General features: G+C 41.1%; 2 protein-coding genes and 1 long non-coding RNA gene across 5 annotated transcripts; 2 read left to right on the forward strand and 1 right to left on the reverse strand.

The window, feature by feature from the left end:
• The first annotated feature begins 3 nt into the window (after positions 1-3).
• LOC5503358 (F-box/WD repeat-containing protein 4) lies at positions 4-7,258 on the forward strand. 3 transcript variants are annotated; one of them, XR_004293470.2, is made up of 10 exons: positions 4-364; positions 796-888; positions 1,028-1,346; positions 1,484-1,569; positions 2,024-2,092; positions 2,423-2,566; positions 5,763-5,817; positions 5,900-6,005; positions 6,172-6,210; positions 6,600-6,703. XR_004293470.2 is itself a non-coding variant. In XM_032371707.2 (9 exons), exons 1-9 carry the CDS (start codon positions 162-164, stop codon positions 6,711-6,713), a joined length of 1,173 nt encoding a protein of 390 aa, XP_032227598.1. In that variant the 5' UTR covers positions 8-161; the 3' UTR covers positions 6,714-7,258. The 3 variants fall into 3 exon arrangements, 2 of the variants coding, with proteins under 2 accessions (XP_032227598.1, XP_032227599.1); XM_032371707.2 differs by lacking the exon at positions 5,763-5,817 and having other exon boundaries at positions 8-364; positions 6,600-7,258; XM_032371708.2 differs by lacking the exon at positions 5,763-5,817 and having other exon boundaries at positions 158-364; positions 774-888; positions 6,600-7,258.
• Positions 7,259-7,261: 3 nt separating this feature from the next.
• On the reverse strand, positions 7,262-20,190 carry LOC116611335 (double-strand-break repair protein rad21 homolog). Its single transcript, XM_032371700.2, has 18 exons — positions 20,010-20,190; positions 19,616-19,688; positions 19,347-19,424; positions 19,139-19,242; positions 18,242-18,326; positions 17,808-17,910; positions 16,211-16,402; positions 15,534-15,786; positions 13,657-13,700; positions 13,167-13,331; positions 11,687-11,747; positions 10,294-10,430; positions 9,760-9,907; positions 9,619-9,697; positions 9,472-9,545; positions 8,024-8,105; positions 7,752-7,858; positions 7,262-7,403 (listed from the first exon to the last, which is right to left on the reverse strand). Exons 2-18 carry the CDS (start codon positions 19,666-19,668, stop codon positions 7,321-7,323), a joined length of 1,848 nt encoding a protein of 615 aa, XP_032227591.1. The 5' UTR covers positions 19,669-19,688; positions 20,010-20,190; the 3' UTR covers positions 7,262-7,320.
• LOC125567883 lies at positions 15,741-18,650 on the forward strand. The gene is made up of 3 exons (XR_007311872.1): positions 15,741-15,862; positions 16,204-16,390; positions 17,818-18,650. It is a non-coding gene; the product is annotated as an uncharacterized LOC125567883 (long non-coding RNA).
• Positions 20,191-23,122: the final 2,932 nt, after the last annotated feature.

A 23,122-nucleotide genomic window follows, 5' to 3' on the forward strand; every position in this document is an offset into this window, starting at 1 on the left:
GTGACTTTTTATATCTCGATTGCTGAACATCAACAAAAAGAATCCGATATTTTGCTCAGTTAAAAACTTATTTCCCCCTTTCTTCATTATTATGAAATACAACGATCACCCCCACAAGAAACTAGAAGTGCGACAGTCCAATTTAAAGACGGAGAATTGCGATGGCTTTGGATGGGAATGGCGGGAAACTTTCCCTAGACTGTCTTCCCGAAGATGTTCTGTTCGTCATTTTGTCATATTGTGATCTATGGACGCTGCTCCGTCTAGCCCGGGTAAATCGTACTCTAAACCAGATGTCGAGCCATGACTCCGTCTGGATTAGGATCGCACGACGATGCGCTAATATCCGTCCTTCTGATAAGAGGTACACTAGTTTTTAGCGGTTATTAGTCGCTTCCTTATATAAGGACTTCGTAGTGTTTAGGCAGCTAGTTGGCTCTATCCCAGCGTTTTACGAGAAAGTTTCTAATTAACTTCACCTACTGTCTTTTTTTACTATTGGAATTTTCAAATGAACGATACAGCTTTTCAAGGAGAAGTTTTTTTTTAGCTCAGTTTAGCGCCCTTAAATTTGTCAGAGGGGAGGAGCGCAAGCCCTCCCCCTCTCCCCCCCCCCCCCCCTGTATCCGCCACTGAATGCTTGTTCCAGGTCATTGAACTTCATTCTTCGTTTTGTACACACTTGCCACTGACAATAACTTTAGCACCATTTGCAATGGTTGTTTTCACAGTTTTAAAAATTTCAGAATGCTAAACAAAATAATCTATTATAGGTTTTTTTATTTGGCACTCTAGGGCTGATAACAGTTGGAAGGCGATGTGCAGAGTCTCTGTTAACTGGATGCGGGGCTACTGCAAGGATCGATGTTTACTTAGATTCAAATGCAAGTGAGTAATCCTATTCTTTAATGATTACTTGAATGAACCAGCACCAGTGTGTATTTAATGTCAGGGAGGGGGGCATTTTATAGTTATAACTGAGTACCCCTACCCTCTTCCTGTAGAGTTAACCTGTTGTTTGTCTTAGCTATATGCCATGTGTTCAGCTTGGCCGACCGCATCAAATACTGATATCCCTTGGCGCTGACATTGTCATCTATAACAAAAGCAAGAAAAAGAACCAAGCATATCGGCAAAGAACCCTCTGTGGTCACACAGCTGATGTAGCCAAGTTTGTGGTTTGTGATGCATACCTTCTAAGCTGTAGCATGGATAAGACAATAAGGTTATGGAACACCAAGACATGGAGGTGTGATGGGGTGCTAGTCGGCCATGACAATGGGGTTTACAGTGTTGACGGATATAGGGACACAGTGATCTCTGGAGGAAGAGACGGAGTTGTTAAGGTGTGCAATATTACAAACTGTATTATTCATTTCCTCTTCGTGGTAATTACATAAATATAGAAAATCCAGCTGTTACATTGTTGTGCAGAATAAAAATGCAGAAAATATAATACTTGTTTGTATTGTTATTTGTGCAGGTATGGTCAAAGCGATCCATGTCCTGTGTTAGGGAACTGGCTGTCCATGATCATGTGTGGTGCGTGGGCTTCAATCAGTCTTCAAGGTACAACATTAGACATCGCCACAAGCTGCTTATAGAATAACCATACTTCCTTGAGAGTAGCACTAAGTGTATCCCAATTGTATAGAATAACCTTTCTTCCTTGAGAGTAGCACTAAGTGTATCTCAATTTTATAGAATAACCTTTCTTCCTTGAGAGTAGCACTAAGTGTATCTCAATTTTATAGAATAACCATTCTTCCTTGAGAGTAGCATTAAGTGTATCTCAATTTTATAGAATAACCATTCTTCCTTGAGAGTAGCACTAAGTGTATCTCAATTTTGACACTTTATAGCAGGAATGTTAGGGTTACTGTGAGGCGGTATTCAGAGATGTCTGGCTATTCTCTTTGGGCAGTCTGTGAGGTCTCCAGATCTTCGCTCAAGGATCTTGTCTTACCTTTTTCTCTTATCCAGCCCCTTAAATTATTCATGGCATGACATCTGTTTATCTCAGAATTGCTTTGTGTGGTACAGCTGGACATTCAACAGTTCATGCTCCTTTACAGCTTTGGAGCCTCGAAAGGTAAGGAAAATCAAATTCATATGGAAACATATGGCCCGGTGAATATGCTTGAGGTATTGAATTGTTTAGCTTCTCACCCCGCTAAGGACGGAACATTTTATATTTTCTTTCCTTCTTCACCTTTACTTACTTAATTTCTTGTTTGTTTTTCACATGCAACATGTACTGTAAAGAGCTTACTTCTTTGCCTAATCCCTATCATTGTTTCCTTCGCGTATTAGCAGGCTGCTTCGTACTGATTTGCCTGGTTGAAAATATTTTTTCCCCTTTTACTAAAAATGTACTTTTATTTCAAAGCTAATGTTATTTACTGCATGACTCTTTTTCTAGTGGTAGTCTTGTATCAGGCTTCAGGATGGAAGATAGAGGAAAAGGCAGAGGTATTCTGTCAGTAAAGTGGGAGTCTCCATCCACTTTCCTCTCATGTGGCTATGACACCACAGTTAGATACTGGGATACTAGAATCAATCCCAGGTTAGTAATCCCATCCATTGGTATCTAAAAGGTCCAAATGAATGCAAAATACTCCTGTGATACCTCACATTCTTTTGTCAGCAGTATGTGATGTTTTCTTTTGCCAAAATTTTTCTTAGTGATCATGTGTTCTATAATGAATGTCACCAGCAGTACCTGTGTTTGTATTATCAGCAATGCCTAGTTATCATATGTTCTATCATCAGCACCCATGTTTGTATCATCAGCAATGCATCATGTGTTCTATCATCAGCAATGCATGTCAGGCCCGTACCCAGGGGGGTGTAGGGGGTGCAAACGCAACCCCACACACACAACGGCCGAAGGTCCACTTAGGTACGGGCCTGCATGTACAATCATGTGTTCTATCATCAGCAATGAATATACAATCATGTATTCTATCATCAGCAAGGCCTGTGTGGCCATGTGTTCTATCATCAGCAAGGCCTGGTGATTATATGTTCTATCATCACCAAGGCCTGGTGATTATATGTTTTACCATCAGCAAGGCCTGGTGATCATATGTTCTATCATCACCAAGGCCTGGTGATTATATGTTCTACTATCATCAAGACCTGGTGATTATATGTTCTATCGTCACCAAGGCCTGGTGATTATATGTTCTATCATCACCAAGGCCTGGTGATTATATGTTCTATCCTGGTGATTATATGTTCTACCATCAGCAAGGCCTGGTGATTATATGTTCTACCATCAGCAAGGCCTGGTGATCATATGTTCTATCATCACCAAGGCCTGGTGATTATATGTTCTATCATCACCAAGGCCTGGTGATCATATGTTCTATCATCACCAAGGCCTGGTGATTATATGTTCTATCATCACCAAGGCCTGGTGATCATATGTTCTATCATCACCAAGGCCTGGTGATTATATGTTCTACTATCATCAAGACCTGGTGATTATATGTTCTATCATCACCAAGGCCTGGTGATTATATGTTCTACCATCAGCAAGGCCTGGTGATTATATGTTCTACCATCAGCAAGGCCTGGTGATCATATGTTCTATCATCACCAAGGCCTGGTGATTATATGTTCTATCATCACCAAGGCCTGGTGATTATATGTTCTATCATCACCAAGGCCTGGTGATTATATGTTCTACCATCAGCAAGGCCTGGTGATCATATGTTCTATCATCACCAAGGCCTGGTGATTGTATGTTCTATCATCACCAAGGCCTGGTGATCATATGTTCTATCACCACCAAGGCCTGGTGATTATATGTTCTACCATCAGCAAGGCCTGGTGATCATATGTTCTATCATCACCAAGGCCTGGTGATTATATGTTCTATCATCACCAAGGTCTGGTGATTATATGTTCTATCATCAGCAAGGCCTGGTGATCATATGCTCTATCATCAAGAGCCTGGTGATTATATGTTCTATCATCACCAAGGCCTGGTGATTGTATGTTCTATCATCAGCAAGGCCTTGTGATCATATGTTCTATCACCACCAAGGCCTGGTGATTATATGTTCTACCATCAGCAAGGCCTGGTGATCATATGTTCTATCATCACCAAGGCCTGGTGATTGTATGTTCTATCATCAGCAAGGCCTGGTGATTATATACTCTATCATCACCAAGGCCTGGTGATTATATGTTCTATCATCACCAAGGCCTGGTGATTATATGTTCTACCATCACCAAGGCCTGGTGATTATATGTTCTACCATCAGCAAGGCCTGGTGATCATATGTTCTATCATCACCAAGGCCTGGTGATTATATGTTCTATCATCACCAAGGCCTGGTGATTATATGTTCTATCATCAGCAAGGCCTGGTGATCATATGCTCTATCATCAAGAGCCTGGTGATCATATGCTCTACCATCAAGAGCCTGGTGATCATGTGCTCTATCATCACCAAGGCCTGGTGATTGTATGTTCTATCATCAGCAAGGCCTTGTGATCATATGTTCTATCACCACCAAGGCCTGGTGATTATATGTTCTACCATCAGCAAGGCCTGGTGATCGTATGTTCTATCATCACCAAGGCCTGGTGATTGTATGTTCTATCATCACCAAGGCCTGGTGATCATATGTTCTATCACCACCAAGGCCTGGTGATAATATGTTCTACCATCAGCAAGGCCTGGTGATCATATGTTCTATCATCAGCAAGGCCTGGTGATTATATACTCTATCATCACCAAGGCCTGGTGATTATGTGTTGTACCATCAGCAAGGCCTGGTGATCATATGTTCTATAATCACCAAGGCCTGGTGATTATATGTTCTACTATCATCAAGACCTGGTAATTATATGTTCTATAGTCACCAAGGCCTGGTGATTATATGTTCTACCATCAGCAAGGCCTGGTGATTATATGTTCTATCATCAGCAAGGCCTGGTGATCATATGCTCTATCATCAAGAGCCTGGTGATCATATGCTCTATCATTAAGAGCCTGGTAATCATGTGCTCTATCATCACCAAGGCCTGGTGATTATATGTTCTATCATCACCAAGGCCTGGTGATCATATGTTCTATCACCAAGGCCTGGTGATTATATGTTCTACTATCATCAAGACCTGGTGATTATATGTTCTGTCGTCACCAAGTCCTGGTGATTATATGTTCTATCATCACCAAGGCCTGGTGTTTATATGTTCTACCATCAGCAAGGCCTGGTGATCATATGTTCTATCATCAGCAAGGCCTGGTGATTATATGTTCTGTCGTCACCAAGTCCTGGTGATTCTATGTTCTATCATCACCAAGGCCTGGTGATTTATGTTCTATCATCACCAAGGCCTGGTGATTATATGTTCTATCATCACCAAGGCCTGGTGATTATATGTTCTATCATCAAGAGCCTGGTGATCATATGCTCTATCATCAAGAGCCTGGTGATCATATGCTCTATCATCAAGAGCCTGGTGATCATATGCTCTATCATCAAGAGCCTGGTGATCATGTGCTCTATCATCACCAAGGCCTGATGATTGTATGTTCTATCATCAGCAAGGCCTGGTGATCATATGTTCTATCACCACCAAGGCCTGGTGATTATATGTTCTACCATCAGCAAGGCCTGGTGATCATATGTTCTATCATCACCAAGGCCTGGTGATTATATGTTCTACCATCAGCAAGGCCTGGTGATCATATGTTCTATCATCACCAAGGCCTTTGTAATTACTGTATGTTTTATCATCAGCAATGCCGGTGCGATCACAGTATGTTCTGTCATCAGCAAGGCCTGTGTGATTACAGTATGTTCTATTATCAGTAAGGCCTGTTTATCATATGTTCTATCATTAGCAATGCCTTTGTGATCATGTGTTCTATTGTCAGCAATGCCTGTGTGGTCAGTTGGGATGACCCGCATGACTCCACCGTGTACTGTCTTGACTCTGACAACAAATGGATGGTTGTGAGTGGAACCAGCAGATATGGAGTGGTGAGTGATACAGTTATTTGATGATTATATTGTAAAAATAAACTGGCTTTTATGAACAGGTTTAAACTGTTAGTGGAATAGGAGGCATATTTTATAAACGGCACTTTTGCAACACTGGACTTCTTGTAACAGCACAGCTAAAATACATTTGTTTGTTGGCTCCCAGGTGCGCGTGTGGGATAAGCGAGTCCGCCGAAGTGTGAGGGTGAGTCTTCTTTCACAACAAACATTTCAATGTTTTAATCCCATTGCATTATGATGTTTGATTCTCCCTGTTTAGTTTTGTGACACTTTTTACAGCAGTGAAAGTGTTCCCGGGCACAACTTCCGATGCACCTATGGCGCGATCGGATGTCTATCTTTTGCTATCTGTTACAATAAAAAAGGAGCACACGGCACAAATTCTGTGCGCGGGCGGCGACAAGTAACGACAGCGTTTTTTTACGTGACTTTAATGTTTAGTTTTGTATGGGCTATGTTTAGTTTTGTATGATCGGGATTATATGATGTTAAGCGTCTCCTAAATGTTGCAATGTTGGCTGTGCTGAGATCGGTGTCTTTGATCCAAAACCTTATTTTTCTTTTTTTTTTCAGTCGTTCTACGCCGGTCGAACCTCCAGCAGTCCAGTCTATTCATTACGTTTCAACAGAACAACGCTGGTCGTCGCTCTCGCAAACGGACTTCGAACCTTAGATTTCTCTGGTTAGATTTTACACTTTGGGTGAAATTACACAGATGTTACGACGACCCCAGGCACCCAACCCTTACTTCCCAAGATCTAGGGCGAAGAAATTATCTCTTATTCAAATGCTAGTGGTTACTAGGTAAAGGGCTCTGTGAGCTAACTCATTCGTGTTTGCCTAAAAAAACAACCAACCGTCCCTTTGTTTTCCGTTGGCCACAGTTTAATCGACAGGCCAACCTGATCAATTGTATATTTAGTCTTTTAATTTTCTTTGGTCAACAGCGAAAAGTACGATGGCGCACACACAAAATTTCAGTTAGCGCTACCAAATTATTATCTTAGCACGCGGAGAAATACAACATGTGTGCGCCATTGCAATAGCATGATGTTCTTAAAAAAGTGGGTGTTATTTACCACGCCAAACAGGGTTTTTTTCTTTCTTTATTTTTTGAAAAGAGATAAAGACATGCAATAATTTATCAGAACCATGATCTGGAAAGTTTGAGAAAGATATTCCAATAAATAGCTTGAAATAAAAGTTAATAAATATTTGGGAAGACACTAGAATCTTAAAATAGTTTGACATTTTAGATGAAAAACATATCAAGGAGGATGTAATGTATCAACCTTTAAAAGGCAACGCCTTGAGAGATGGTAATGTCAGCGAACGGTGCACTTTGCGTCAACTCAAGGATACCAGAAAATGTCAGCGCTACAGAAAAGAAATTAGTAGAGAGAAATCTATTAGTAAGTCAGCAATTTAGGGTTGGTAAACCTTTCGTGAAAATGTAAACAAATAAGATTCCATTGCAACAGAGTGAAAAGTAGTTGGAAGACGCTAGCAACCATTACACCCTTACCCACCATGTAGTTTATTTAGGGTTGGTAAACCTTTCGTGAAAATATAAACAAATAAGATTCCATTGCAACAGAGTTAAAATTAGTAGGAAGACCCTAGCAACTATTACACCCTTACCCACCATGTAGTTTAAGACCCTAGCAACCACCACGCCCTTACCCATCATGTGGTAGAAGACCCTATCAACCACCACACCCTTACCCATCATGTGGTAGAAGACCCTAGCAACCACTTTTCTACTTGTTGTGAAAGGCAGGAGTTCATCCAATGAGATTGAAGGATCTTCGCCCATTACTCGCCTTATAACACTGATAAGAAAATAAATACATATATAAATATTAAAAGTTACCTCCCATTGTTAGGCGACAACGAAGTTATATGAACAGTAGATATCGGGCCATTGCAGTGACCTAAGGGGGTGCGCAATATATTTATGAGAATAATTGTCGAAGAGTTCAGTAATTGCAGTATACCTTAGTGTTTCTAAAGCTGCTTTTTCGGGCATGCCAAAGTCTGCACCTTGCTCCTCGTCGCTCAGGAAAGTTGCTTGCTCCTCTGACAAATATAATTTGATGTCATTTTATCATCTACCGGCTTATTAGGAAATATCTTTAAATTTCGTTGCCAAGGTCTTTTAAGACCTTGGCAACGAAAAAAACTATATCCCCTAAAGTATCAACTTCATGAACTTCCTTTCGGGTCTCCTCACTTTCTAAGTAATTCTAGAAAGAAGTTTTTGATAAGTGTTTCAAAAACGAAAATGCACCATGCCTAGAATAGGAACAGGGTTGCGTTTTGTTTGCGTTTTTACCCTTGCTCCCAGGAGCAATGATACTGAAAAAAAATCGAGGGACATGGCCAAGAATCGAACATTGTCCAGATCAGGTAAAATAAGAAAAAATAGACCATACTTCCAGAAATACGCTAAAACACCGTATGGCAGCATAAAGCTTTACGGCTGAACTGGAGATTTCGGCCCCAGCACCGCTATCTAGCGAACTGTACAACACAAAGGAACCTAAGGTACCCGCGCATTAATGGGGAGGCAATAACCAGGATCCCAGGCCTGTCTTAGTCGGTTACGCCACGCACAGCTCGCTGAAATATAGACGGAAAAATATCAGGGTCTTTTTCACGCTTCCGTCTCTTGGGAATGGGTGTGTTGCTATGATAATGTAGTATTGTCTTCATCATGTGCAGCACACCTTGGTCTACATTGCTGCATTTTAGCCTTTGTACTTCTTCGTCCAATGAGACACGTGCATAATCACATTTTTGTGTCCAGATAAATAAAAGCACGCAATCAAAGATGCATTTTGTTCTTAAGTTTTAGAAAAAACTGTGACTAAATCTCTCGTAAGCTACTCCTCGAATTTTTTTAGGAGTATTTTAGATTCAGAGTTCATGTTTTCCTTGGCACAGGCATCGGGTATGGGGGTCTCAAACCGACTATAGCACCCAAAAATCATAATTCATGCGATTTGAAGTGTATAGTCTCGCACGCTGTTACGACGCACTTTGTTAATAAGATCTGACCCACCCAAGGATTTCCATCATAGTACTTGCCAAATAATAGTTTTACAGACAGCTTCGTTATGTTTAGTTGCTATTATTGTTTACAATCGAGGATCGGGTAATTTAATTATTAAGTTACCAGATCTGAAATTGAAAAAGGCTTTTTAGAAATAAAATACACCCAAAATATAGGAAAGACCTTTCACACTAAAGCTTTGTTAAAACGGAAAATTAATTACTTCGTGAGATATTTTTTTGTTGTTTTTATTATATCAAGTTCCCAGTTTTTCGTTCCAAGTCCATGGGAGAAGAGTAAAATACGCACCCCCGTTCCTATTCCAGGCAACATGTGAAAGAAAAGAGGTAAAGAAAAATGCAAAGCATCTCAACACCGAAAAGTGCTTACCGATCTCATGGAGGGGCTCAAAATCCTCGTCTGCAATCGGCGAGAGTGGACCTATATGAACGAGCGAAGAAGCCCTGCAAGCAAGGGTATACTTATAAGATAGCTAACCAAACAGGTAGAACGCACAAGCGAACGCCTTATCTATACCTTCTCCTATGAATTGCCGATGGTATGTCATCAATTTTCTCAGCGCTGAGAGATTTGTCTCGAGACTGACGCCTGGAAGCTATGAATAAACAAATTTCAAAATTGTGCGAAGGCTAGGCTATCTCACGAAACAAGGAATACCTGAAGGCTGCACGTCCGGCGTGACATCAAGCCTCGAAGACTGTTCAAATAATGAAGATGCCTCCTCGCCAGGTTGTGCCCTCAGCAATTCAATGCCGGAGATTCCCTCCTCTTCTACTTCCCCTGCATCCGCTGGTTCACCCGGGGCCTTTGGATGAATTACAAATTCTGTGAGATAATTATTGCAGTAGCTCGTTATACAAATGTTTCTTATCAGTTGTTAAAAAAGGGGCGCGCCCACCCTCCTAATCCAAAGGGATTTAAGTCTGTTAACCGTGAAGGATAGCTGCACAGGGGGGCTATTTCTCATTCGAAATCTTAGCCCTTATCCCCTCGGTAAATTCTTGCTACACCACTGTACAATACAGAGTGAATAGTTAGTCGTTACTGACAAACGTTTGTGGATAATTGTTGGTTTTGGTGAGGGGGCATTAGCAATACAAAGCGACGCTCTGACCCAGGCTCGCGCAGGCTTCCTTAACAAGTAAATACGCCGATAAGTTGTCTCATTGAATCAGACCGAGTCTTAATCACCTCCAGTGCTTTCCCTGCGTTGGGGCTCGTCTCCAAGGTAACGGGTACCTCGACAGACCAAGGAAGCTCTGAAAACTCCATCGGCGTAACTATCGCGTTCTCTTTCCAGAGATCACGGATGGGCGATGCTTGTAGGGCTACAGTGATAGATTAGGCTCAACAACATTTGAATCGTGGTGTTTTACAATAAAATAATAATAGGTAAAACAATCCACTGTTTCCCGGAGTATGTGGGGCTATGGAATTTGATCACGAAAGCGAGGCTCTTGCAAGTCAGAAATCTTATTGTAACAGGCTACTCTAAAAACTGAGAGAAACATAACAGACTGATGTATCCTTCGTCGATAAAATGGAAGAGAAAGCGTCCCATTTCTTCTTTCCCCTTTAAACTCCTCCTCCCCCCACAGCTAGCCCGCTCTTTTCTTTCTCGTCTTTTCTTTTATGATTGTCGCGTGCAGAGGAGAAGATAGGTTACATGCATGATTCAGCATTTTGCCACCACCCAAGATGTGCACACACTCAAAAGCATTTCACAATCACAAAGCCAGAGCAATGAGTCATATAGACAGTTTTCACGATGTTGCGCGCGCAACATCGAGAACACAACTGATCCATAATGCAGTCAAATGGGAATTTGACTCCAAAACTCCGCGAAAGTAGAACTCTGGTAGCATTTTATAGCTTCGTCTGTAAACTCCACTTTGTACGCTATTTTCTATTAGCTGTGGCCCGCCAGTCTGTGGCATTTTGGATGCGCGCGCAACATCGAGAAAACCGTCTAAAGGCCGATTTAGACGCTGCGATTTTTGCCTACAACCATTGCATGCGACACGCTCGCGTCAGCATACAACTCAAGCCGCAAAGTCTACATCAGCTCTACAACTCCGCTACGACAAGAGCTTACGACACGAACAAGCTGTAGGATTTTTGAAACATGTTTCAAAACTCTACGACTTTGTGCCCATATTTGGTAAGATGATGGAAGCATCGAGGCGAATCTTCCTTTTAGGGGGAGAGACGGGGGGCGATGACAAATATGGCGGGATTCAATACTAAGATATCGCCGACAATCGCGTGGATCTTTGGCCAAACGTAGCTCCTCCAAGATTAAACAATATGACCCATTCTGTCAGCCATTCCTTCTCTCGGACCTTTCTTCGTCTTTTTCCATTTGTTTACGCCGTAAAAATGCAGCAGCATGTTGCACCTGCTGCAACAGTGCGACGGTCCGCCATGTTTTTTTTGTCGTTGGTCCCAATTCTCGACTAGCAAAAAGCGCAAAAGTCGAACGCGATTTTCTTGAGACGTGAGCGAAAAGTCGTGCGATTGTTGTAGGCAAAAATCGAAGCGTCTAAATCGGCCATAACATTATCAACTTATGACAAATGGCTACCGTTCGAACAAGGTGCACCGAAGAGTTCCTTTGCGTCACGCATGCGTGAAGAGGTCACCAGCTGAAAAAAGAGAATAGTAATGCTGCGTCCACACTAGGAGCGACATATGTTCACTCTAAAAATAATGTGATTCTCTGAAGAAAAGAAACTTGAGTGACATTGTAGTTTTGACTATTTCGAATATTGGATATCATGTTATTCTTGAAAAATGAATGGAATCGTAGATATAAGGGGGTGAGTTCGCTAATGCAATGTACATCTAATTTGAATTGATGTTTTGAGGCAGTACAAGATTCGTCACATAAGGTGGATCAGCCATCATACAACATTCATTTAAATTATACCCCCTTACCCTTAAACTGGCCACAATCCTAGACACAAACCACACACGTGACCTACCTTGTCCTTGGAAAGACGGAAAACCACACACGTGACCTTCCTTGTACTTGGACAGACTGTAAACCACACACGTGACCTACCTTGTCCTTGGACAGACGGTAAACCACACACGTGACCAACATTGTCCTTGGAAAGACGGAAAACCACACACGTGACCTACCTTGTCCTTGGACAGACGGTAAACCACACACGTGACCTACCTTGTCCTTGGACAGACGGTAAACCACACACGTGACCTTCCTTGTACTTGGACAGACGGTAAACCACACACGTGATCTGCCTTGTCCTTGGAGAGACGGTAAACCACACACGTGACCTACCTTGTCCTTGGACAGACGGTAAACAACACACGTGATCTACCTTGTCCTTGGACAGACGGTAAACCACACACGTGATCTACCTTGTCCTTGGACAGACGGTAAACCACACACGTGACCTACCTTGTCCTTGGAGAGACGGTGAACCACACACGTGACCTACCTTGTCCTTGGACAGACGGTAAACCACACACGTGATCTACCTTGTCCTTAGACAGACGGTAAACCACACACGTGATCTACCTTGTCCTTGGACAGACGGTAAACAACACACGTGACCTACCTTGTCCTTGGACAGACGGTAAACAACACACGTGACCTACCTTGTCCTTGGACAGACGGTAAACCACACACGTGACCTACCTTGTCCTTGGACAGACGGTAAACCACACACGTGATCTACCTTGTCCTTGGAAAGACGGTAAACCACACACGTGACCCACCTTGTCCTTGGACAGACGGTAAACCACACACGTGATCTACCTTGTCCTTGGAGAGACGGTAAACCACACACGTGATATACCTTGTCCTTGGAAAGACGGAAAACCAAACACGTGACCTTCCTTGTACTTGGACAGACGGTAAACAACACACATGACCTACCTTGTCCTTGGACAGACGGTAAACCACACACGTGACCTACCTTGTCCTTGGACAGACGGTAAACCACACACGTTACCTTCCTTGTACTTGAAAAGACGGTAAACCACACACGTGACCCACCTTGTCCTTGGAAAGACGGAAAACCACACACGTGACCTACCTTGTCCTTGGAAAGACGATCCGCGAGCCTGAAGTTTTTTCGCATTTCCTTGCTACTGAGCCTGATGTTATGGTCAATGGCAAGCTTTCTCTTCCGCGGGGTGTAAGGCAACACGGGCTGCAATTCATCCTCACGAACCTCGGGCGTGGCAAACCCTGGACGGACCTGCAAAGTCGTAACAAACATGCAAGAGACTCATATCTAGTCCAGAAAAATAGCTTCATCTTCCCCCTCACGAAAATTCGTTCAAAACGCCAAAGGGATTTGTATAGCTGATTCCAATTATTTTTTGTACTGAACTCTATAGCTACTAGGATGACGGTATTGCGGCAGGAAGAGCTCCTTCAGGTATTGCCCTTAATATTTAGATGACTACATGTTTCCTGGGAATACTTTGTTTACCTAATACTGGATTAGGTGTTTCCCTTTAAGAAAAAGCACAGACAAAGACTGCAAAAGTTGCGCGATTCGCGCGCCTCGCCCCGCATACCTCGGAAATTTTTGTGTCAGGCGTCGAAGGAACAGGAGGAAGATCTAGAAATAAATATTATATATGAATAAAACAATTCGATTATTTAGTCGGGAAATATTACTTTGACGTTAGAGTACTCGCATCCAACAAATGGTGTTGAACTGCTAAAACAATATGCTATGACTACAGGGCCTTAGCAGGGGGAGGGATACAATATCTTCAAGAATTATAGGGAAATGACCAGTAGGGGCGTGGCCGTGCCCCCAAATAATTTCTTAATGTTTCTGTATTGTCCCCTCCAATATTTCGAGGTCTGCTACGCCACTGGCCTAGAAAAGGAGAAACGGGATATTGCGTGTTTTTTTTACTCTTGCCCCCAGAAGCTCCCATAAGAATGAGCAAGCATTTTTGTCTTTTGTGTGTGTGTACTCGGGTTTAAAGGGTGAGCCTGTGCTTGGTACTTCACTTAATTACTTTAGAATTCTTTACTACTAGCTCTCGGAAGTTTCTTTTTTTATCATCAATTTTGAATGTCGTTGTAAACCTTATATCTGTATTGAGTAAATACATATTAAAATATCCGAAAAGGGATGAGCAATGGGGAGCGAACAGTGAAAAAAAAAATATTCGAGTATATGGCCGAGAATCGAACCTCGTCCAGATCAGGTAAAATGGAAAAAAAATAGACCATACTTCCAGACATATGCTGAAACACCGTATGGCAGCATAAAGCTTTACGGCTAAGCTGGAGATTTCGGCACCAGCACCGCTATCTAGCGAACTGTACAACACAAAGGAACCTGAGGTACCCGCGCATTAATGGGGAGGCAATAACCAGGATCCCAGGCCTGTCTTAGTCGGTTACGCCACGCACAGCTCGCTGAGATGTACACTAAAAAATATTGGGGTCTTTTTCACGCTCGCGTCTCTTGGGAAAAGGTGCGTTGCTATATTAATGTCGTCATCATATGCAGCACACTACGGTCTAATAATTCTGCCTCCAGCCTTGTTCTTTTTTGTCCAGTCACGCACGTGCATATGACATTTTTGGACCCAGAAAAACAAAGCAAGCTACTCTGAAATGCACGCAATCAAGATATTTTGTGTTTTAAGGTTTTAGATTAAACCTCTTGTAGGCTACTCTACTCGAATTTCTAAGGAGCATTTCAGATTCTAGATTTCATGTTTTCCCTGGCACAGGCATCGGGTGTGGGGGTCTCAAACCTAAATATAGCGTCCAAAAATAATAAATCCTAAGATTTATGTAGCGTCTCATACGCTGTAACGACGCACTTTGTAATAAAAAACACCCTTAGTTTTTATTATTGTTTACAATGAAGATCACGTTAAATGTTACCAGGTCTTAAATTCAATTCTGATTTCCTTATGTATATAGCATATGTATATAAAAGGTTTTGTAAACTTTCGAACTTGAAAAAAGTAGATAAATTCTGCTGATTTAGTGATCCGGTGAGTGATGTGCTTGATCGGTAATTATAATTCTGCTGATTTAGTGATCCGGTGAGTGATGTGCTTGATCGGTAATTATAATTCTGTTGATCTAGTGATCCGGTGAGTGATGTGCTTGATCGGTAATTATAATTCTGTTGATCTAGTGATCCGGTGAGTGATGTGCTTGATCGGTAATTATAATTCTGTTGATCTAGTGATCCGGCGAGTGATGTGCTTGATCGGTAATTATAATTCTGTTGATCTAGTGATCAAGTGAGTGATGTGCTTGATCGGTAATTATAATTCTGTTGATCTAGTGATCCGGCGAGTGATGTGCTTGATCGGTAATTATAATTCTGTTGATCTAGTGATCTGGTAGTTGGTGTGTCCGAGCCATAGTTGTAATTATGTATAGTAACTTAAGTGTGCCAGGCCTGACGCACCTGGTGTAGCCTGGAATGTACCGGTAGCTTGATCAAATAGAACTACTGCTGCGTCTTCCGGGGCGTCTGCCATGGCAATGTCCTCGGGACTCTGAAGGTCTGGTCCTGTTTGCCCTCGATCCAGTTCACCGCGTTTAGCTCGAGGCTGCTTGCTGGAGGGCTCACGAGGGGCCCTTGGTTTGGTCGGAGGGACCATCTCAATGCCATTTCCAGATAGCAGCGACTCACCATCGATATCAAGCTCACCTGGAATCTGAAATTTCAAGTTCAGATTCACTAGGGACGCAAGCTTTATTGGAGCAAAAAATGTTGTGATGTCTAAACACCAGGTAGCATGATACTGCGTGGTGTTTCATGGTTACTCGGAGATTATCAGATTTCAACCTTTGCTATAAAAAATCTTGCACACATCGGCCCATCTCCCCCCCCCCCAAAAAAAAAAAAAAAATTGGAAACGCCAAATCATAACATATGATATGGCACATTCTCACATAATATGGCTACAAAGCCTCACATCACACCCAAGCCAACATACCAAAACCTATTCAGCATGAACTGTTTAAGCATGAGCTTTAAGTCTGAATAAAGTCAGCCCACACTACTTCCTTGACATTCCTTTTCTATTTTCTTGGAATTTACCTGGACTGACATTCCTTTTCTATTTTCTTAGAATTTACCTGGATGATATCCGGAGAGAGCTTGGTGAAATCTATCTCAGCTATTGTGATGTCTTTTGCCTCCGCTTGGAAGGGACTTCTCATAATCTCACTACCACCCCCAGTGGACATCCGATGCTCAGGCGAAGATATGGGGGAGGGGAGAGTGAGAAACGGAGACAGAGGGAGTGGCATGCGCAGGTATCTATCAGACTGGGGGAAAACAAACACAATTCAAACATTCTATAGAAAAGCCAAAAAACAAAAAAAGGCATGGGGAAGGGGAGAGTGAGGAACGGAGACAGAGGGAGTAGAGTACGGATGTATCTATCAGACTGGGGGAAAACAAACACAATTCAAACTCGAAAAGCCAGAAAACTAAGAACTCAAACAATCTGTTAAAAAGTCAAAACGCCAAAAAAATAAAACGTTCTATCAAAAAAGTCAAAACGCCAAAAAGTAAGCATTCTATGATAAAAGCCAAAACGCCAAAAACTTAAACATTCTAAGAAAAAAAGTCAAAACGCCAAAAAGTAAGCATCCTATGATAAAAGTAAACGCCAAAAAATTGAACATTCTAAAAAAAAGTGAAAACGCCAAAGTTAGGACATTCTACAACAAAAACGCCAGGATTTATGTGAACAAACAACACCAACTTAATTTTTTCTTCGCTAAAGTTGCAAAGAAGTTTTTTTTTTCATTCAATTTGTCATTTCTTATGGACACCCAGTATGTTATTTCTTATGGACTCATTTGTAATTTAACCACACCCAGCATGTTATTTCTTATGTACACATTTGTAGTTTAACCAAACCCAGTATGTTATTTCTTATGGACACATCTGTAGTTTAACCACAATCAGTATGTTATTTCTTATGGACACATTTGTAGTTTAACCACACCCAGTATGTTATTTCTTATGGACACATTTGCAGTTTAACCACACCCAGAATGTCATTTCTTATGGACACATTTATAGTTTAACCACACCCAGTATGTCATTTCTTATGGACACATCTGTAGTTTAACCACACCCAGTATGTTATTTTTATGGACACATTTGTAGTTTAACCACACCCAGTATGTTATTTCGTATGGACACATTTGTAGTTTAACCACACCCAGTATGTTATTTCTTATGGACACATTTGTAGTTTAACCACACCCAGTATGTTATTTCTTATGGACACATTTGTAGTTTAACCACACCCAGTATGTTATTTCTTATGGACACAGCTGTAGTTGAACTACACCCAGTATGTCATTTCTTATGTTATTTCCAATTTGCTGTTGACCACACAAAACATCATAATCCTTATAAATCGATTTTGCCAATCATCCATCCTGTCTTATCTTTTATTACATAATAAACAGAGGATTCATTAGGCCCAGGCAGACGGCGGAAGCGCCAGCTATTTTCCACCAAGCGCCTGCTACTGTTTTTTTAACTTGACTTATGTTTTTTTTAACTTAAAAGATAAAATATCTTCCAACCCCTACTTATCAATCTTCACCGCCTACCCTGAAGGTTAATGAAAGCCCGGAATAAGTTTCATTGCCCAGGTTTGTTTGTTCCTTTTTGTTTAACTTGTTGCTCTTGTTGTTTTTTTTTATGTACCTTTGCTAAGGCTATCAGATGTTCATTCACAACACGGTCTTCACAGAAGTCGGGCAGATCAAACTCATAGTCAAGCAACAGAGGCAGTGTCAATACCTTATCACTGCAACAAACAAAACAAGAGAATTAAATTGCAAAACATTCTTATGAAATATTTCATTCTTATAAAATTAATATTGATATGGGGAGAAATCTCAAATATAAGGGCAAATAGTTTAGTTGGAAATAAACTTATAGGGCTTTTTTGCAAGAAAAGTATAATACTTAAAACAATTAGAATATTAAATAAAAATTGTTTCCAGTAACTGACATTCAATGGGCCTATAGTCTTTTAGGTCAATATCCCTGCTTATTGTAGATTCAATACTAACAGCCACGTAAAAGAGATTCAATCCACACTAATGGCAGACATAAAGCATGTTTGAGTAACTCACCTAACGGGTTGGTCCATTTGTAGATCATCAGCAGATGGTTTTGTAAAAAGGTCTTTTACAGCCTTCATCATGTCTGTGGCCTCAACTTTGGAAAATAATTTGCACTTGATGTAAAGTGATAATTTTAATAAGTGCTGTCTCCTCTCTTTATCTAAACTGTTTAAAAAATGTGCTAAAAAATTCATGAGAAATTGATAAGAATCACAGGCACCCATTTGAATTTTTGTGGTAGAAAATACACTGTAAAATATAGTATGACGTTAGTCATGACATTGCTGTGAATATAGGTGCATATCTAGAAATTGTCATCTACACATTCCTCGCATGCCAAAAATTATTTTCTTAGTTGAATCAAACCTCTGCACCCTAGAAAAAAGGAGTGCAGTGGCAGAAGAGAGGACTTCTATATGAAAAATATAAATAAAAAAAATAAAAAAATGTTGAGAAGTTTTGAATTATCTTGTTGGTAGTGATTCATGATAGTTCCTGAGTATCCTCCATGGCCACACCTCTGTGCTATCTTATACATTGTACTATTGTGACCCCCTTCACACTCAGGGGTGGTGGAGGGGGACAAATGTTGGGGGGTGGGGTGGGTAGTGGCTTCAGGGGAAGTAGTGGTTGGTGGTTTCAGGGGGGAGGGTGGTTTCAAATTCTTAAGCGGTATTTATAAAAAAGTGGGGGATAACCTGGTTTCTATGCACAAGATTTTTTAAAAACTGTTCAACAAATTTGTTGTCAGTTGCATATGTACAGCTTGAAACTCGTTGGCCTAAAAACATTCTTATATAAAGAACCATCTGCTCAGAAAAGTGTGAGGGGGGCTTTCCTTCTGCCTCCCCTGTTCACACTCGTTCCTGAGTACCTCTCCATGGCCACACCTTTGTGCCATCTTACCCAGCACTATTCTTGCTTGCTCTCTGTGTACACGAACAACGCCCACTAGCAAAGTTGAGGACAAACGCAGGGCGAATGGCAACTTGGGGTTTATAATCTCGTTGCTAGCAATGAAGAAAAACAAATTAGAAAGATGGAGGAATACACAATATTAACTTGATTTAATATTTTTATAATTACAGGTATTATCATTTGTTCTGTAACCCACCATGCTTTAACGATGTTCACTTTGCGAAAATCTCTTGAGCTTAGGAACCGTCTGGAGCCGTCGTAATTCGCTGCAAGCCTGAATGAAAACAGAGTTTACGCACAACAAAATCGTTAAATGAAGATAGCAGCTAATCATACAAATAAACCCAGTATTCTCGTTATTTTTTTTTTGACAATCCTTGATGAGTGTAGTTCTACCAAAAGTGGTAACAAGCAAAGGTATTTTATGGTAATAAGAATATTAAAATGGCCGGTGACCAGACTCACCATATGATTCCGAGCTTGCCTTTTCTTGTCAGAATTTGATGCGAATAGAACATTTTCAAGAAGGTTGAATGACCTGAAAAAAAAAACGTTTCATTGATTACCCATTCAAGTCAGTTGCGTTATAGCTTTTTTTCTCTGAAAGACTTTCCAACAGACTTCTAGCGCAACAAACCAGTAGCTAGGACTTCTTTTGAAAAAACGATCCTCTTTGTGTCTCATGATGTCTAAAAGATTTAACATTACAAGTAGTCAAGATCAGCTTATGCCATAATTACTATTGCTGCAAGTATGGGGATTTGTTTTTTCATTTTTCATTTCTTTGAAGAAGAAACTGGTTACGAAAAAGCAGAACTCAAGATAGGCGACTGCAATTTCTCAATCTTCATTCACTTACCATTCAAAAGGTTTAAAGAAGACGTCAACAAGAGCAGTGTACAGATGTATTTGTGGGCTTTCTAGAATTCTCTTGGATTTCCTACACGTATGAGTACGAGTAAGAAAATAGGAGAAATCATTCCGTAATTTTGTGAATCGAGGGTCTGTCAGCTCGATCAAACCTTCCACAACCTTTTCGAATCGGTTAGTCTGCCCACGATTGACCAATCACATCGCACGTCAATGACGTCACGAGATTTTTTGGCGGGAACAATTTTAATCACGGTTGCGTGTTTTTGGGGCTATTATAATGCATACGGCTTCAAAGCAAATAAAATAGAATTATTAGAACGATTTCACGTAACCGCTTTTTACAGTAAACTAACATGTTAATGAGGCACACTAGCGGCATATGCGAAACATCTTAAACAAGCATTGGCAGCTCCACAGCCGTTAACATCTACCTCAAAGCCCAATATATGTCGGCGCACAGTCGGAGATAGTGAGGCAACAAATGCGTTATGCGAACAAGCAGACGCCTGCACAAAGAAAAGTCGAGTACAAATTAACCACAGCATTCGCAGGATTCACCTCTGAGAGCGAAAATGAATCGGAACCAAAATCCAAGAAAAAAAAGACGGGCGAGTGAAGCACAAGAAGCTCACACAGCTTTGTGTTCAAAGGCCATGGAAACTCTGGTAAAGTGAACGATCTCATAAATAAGGTTGAGAAGCAGTTGGACAAGTAGTTCACACAAGTTAGGATCTCTGACTCTCTCAATTGTTTTGTTTGCGTAAATTTCTATGGACGGGAAAATAAAATTGCCTAGAATGGACTACAACCACTTTTTTACGGTTGATCCAATTTGATGTATCACCGCTTCAACATTTTCACCGGGTAATGTTTGAGAAAAAAAGAGAACAAATAAAATATTTGTTTTTTGTCAATACTCTCCCAAGGGTAAACCGACCGCGCGTGTGCCTCATTAACATGTTAGTTTTCTCATTAGCAAGTTAAAAGCGGTTATGTGAAATCGTTCTAATGAATGGATGCATAAAAACATCTAAGAAAGCGCAATGAGAATATCTCAAATATTTACGTGCTCGTATGAGAGCACCCCCAGGGACGTGCACTTATGAACACAGCAACATTCCAAGTCATTCAAAGTCATTTGGACAGCGCCTCGATCGTTTATGGCGCCTTCCAGCTTTCTAGGACTGAGTTCTCGGCACTAAGCAGCAGTGAAGACAATTGAACTTACCCAGGCTGTATCATTATGGCCTCTCTCCAAGCTTTCCAATAGTGCTTTGAGGTCCCCACTTTTAATCCCTCGTCGTTGTGCTGAAGCCAGCAAAAGTTGATGGCTGCTTATATTTTTCATTGAAAATACAGCTATGAGCATATTAGGAGAGTGTCTCAGGACATCATGAAGTCTTTTGGGGCATAATTGAGTGCTTTGCTTATGGATATTTGCAAGTAAAGGTGGATTCATGATGATTTTTTTTGTTTGGCTTTGCCTGGATGAGAAAATAATTTTCTAATGAATCGCCACAGCTCTCCTAAATGCTGTCTTTTCTGAAACCAAATTGATTGCAAAATTGTTTACACTGCTATTCTGGGTCTGTATGACCTGGAATTGATTTGTTTGGCTTCGGGGTGAAAAGACTTATAAAAAACATCTGACTTTGGGGAGAGGAGTATTGACTGGCCCTCCCCTCGTGAATTTTTCCCTGGATCTCCCAAAATGCTTTTCAATCCGTAAAGGCATCTTCGTGGTTTTACAAGCCTTCAAGGAGTGGACATTGTGTTTTGAGGCCATGGAAATGAACCTGGAGGATCAGAATAAAGGTATCTATTTTTGTCTAGAGCTGTGTTTGCTGATCTCTCTCCCTTGTGTGGTATTTTGAGCGTTTTATTGAGAGGGGTGATCCTGCTTTTATTTCCTTGTTCGATTTGAAATTTGTCAAAGAACCTGTGCTATTATTTGGCTTAAGAGGAGTTGCCAACACCTTGGTTGGATGCATATCTTCAAGACCATTTATCCCTTAGACTGATGCCTGAGATCTTCATCTTGTTGTGTTTATTTTGCATTTATGATTTTTTGGGGTTGTGGGTACTTCCCAAAGCCGGTACAGGCCGGTTGAGGGGTCAATGTGTTATGGTATAATCAAATGAAATGTCAATTTGCAGATAATAGATTTGCCAAGGTTTTTTATTCAAAGCTGAGGCGCAAATCATCCTGTCTGTAAATTTTATCATTTTATCTTAAAGTTACGTGGAAATAAATTATTTTTTCATCATATCCTACCTGATTTCATCTTCCCCTAATAATTTCCTGTCAGTTTGATGGGGTGGAATTTGGAGAGCGGATCGCAGCTTCACTTTCACCTCTTCCAACAATGGACAGGCAAACGTAGAACTTGTTAAAAGATTTGACAGTTGGAGCTACTCTACAAAGGGCATCCAAAAATGCGCGCCATGGATCTCTGGAGCAAATCTGACTACGGCCAGGTGGCCTGAAAAGGGATGGGGCAGTATCACAGGTACTAAATATTGTGAACGATCGTGCGTATTGGAAGACGTTTTCACCCTCGAATGTCGCATTCACTCTTTGAGCCAAAAAGAAGTGAGATATCAACAATGGCATATTCTTCGAATGTTTTTGGCTCGAGATGATCTAATAATCAGTAGCGATTCATAAAATTGATACCCCGATAATAAAATATATCGATTGGCCTTCAAACTATCTATATTTAGAACAGTGGCATAAGGGCTTTTCAATCTCAGCTTTCTGGACCATTCCTAAAAGAACGTTTTGCTCTAGTTTAACGTCACTTCAACGTGGTCAACAGGAAATAAAAATGCTTATAAGCCCGCTCCCTGGATAAGCTCTTTGACATTGCACCCTTTACACATCTGGTACTGGATGAGAGAGGGTGACTTCCGTATGCCCCGCTCCTGCATGGAAGTTCAGATGAGAGGCCTGCAATCCATACCAGCAGCAAGTAAGCACTGCAATCACCGATCCTTGCAAAAAGTAAACACTATTGACATCAATCCCTGCAACAATGAAGCATTTGATCAGTGCTGGATCAAGGGGTTGGGGTCTTCCTTTTAATTGATATTTTAGGA

This window comes from Nematostella vectensis, chromosome 6, assembly GCF_932526225.1.
Source record: "Nematostella vectensis chromosome 6, jaNemVect1.1, whole genome shotgun sequence".
Classification (NCBI taxonomy): Eukaryota; Metazoa; Cnidaria; class Anthozoa; order Actiniaria; family Edwardsiidae; genus Nematostella; species Nematostella vectensis.

Excerpts from the sequence above, each read along its gene's own strand:
- LOC5503358 (XM_032371707.2), top strand. The coding sequence starts at position 162 with ATGGCTTTGGATGGGAATGGCGGGAAACTTTCCCTAGACTGTCTTCCC. Across the intron at positions 1,570-2,023 it reads GGCTTCAATCAGTCTTCAAG|AATTGCTTTGTGTGGTACAG; the intron begins GTACAACATTAG and ends TGTTTATCTCAG. Across the intron at positions 6,006-6,171 it reads GAACCAGCAGATATGGAGTG|GTGCGCGTGTGGGATAAGCG; the intron begins GTGAGTGATACA and ends GTTGGCTCCCAG.
- LOC116611335 (XM_032371700.2), bottom strand. The coding sequence starts at position 19,668 with ATGTTCTATTCGCATCAAATTCTGACAAGAAAAGGCAAGCTCGGAATC. Across the intron at positions 9,908-10,293 it reads ACGCAGGGAAAGCACTGGAG|GCCCCGGGTGAACCAGCGGA; the intron begins GTGATTAAGACT and ends ATTCATCCAAAG. Across the intron at positions 9,546-9,618 it reads TCGGCAATTCATAGGAGAAG|GGCTTCTTCGCTCGTTCATA; the intron begins GTATAGATAAGG and ends CCTTGCTTGCAG.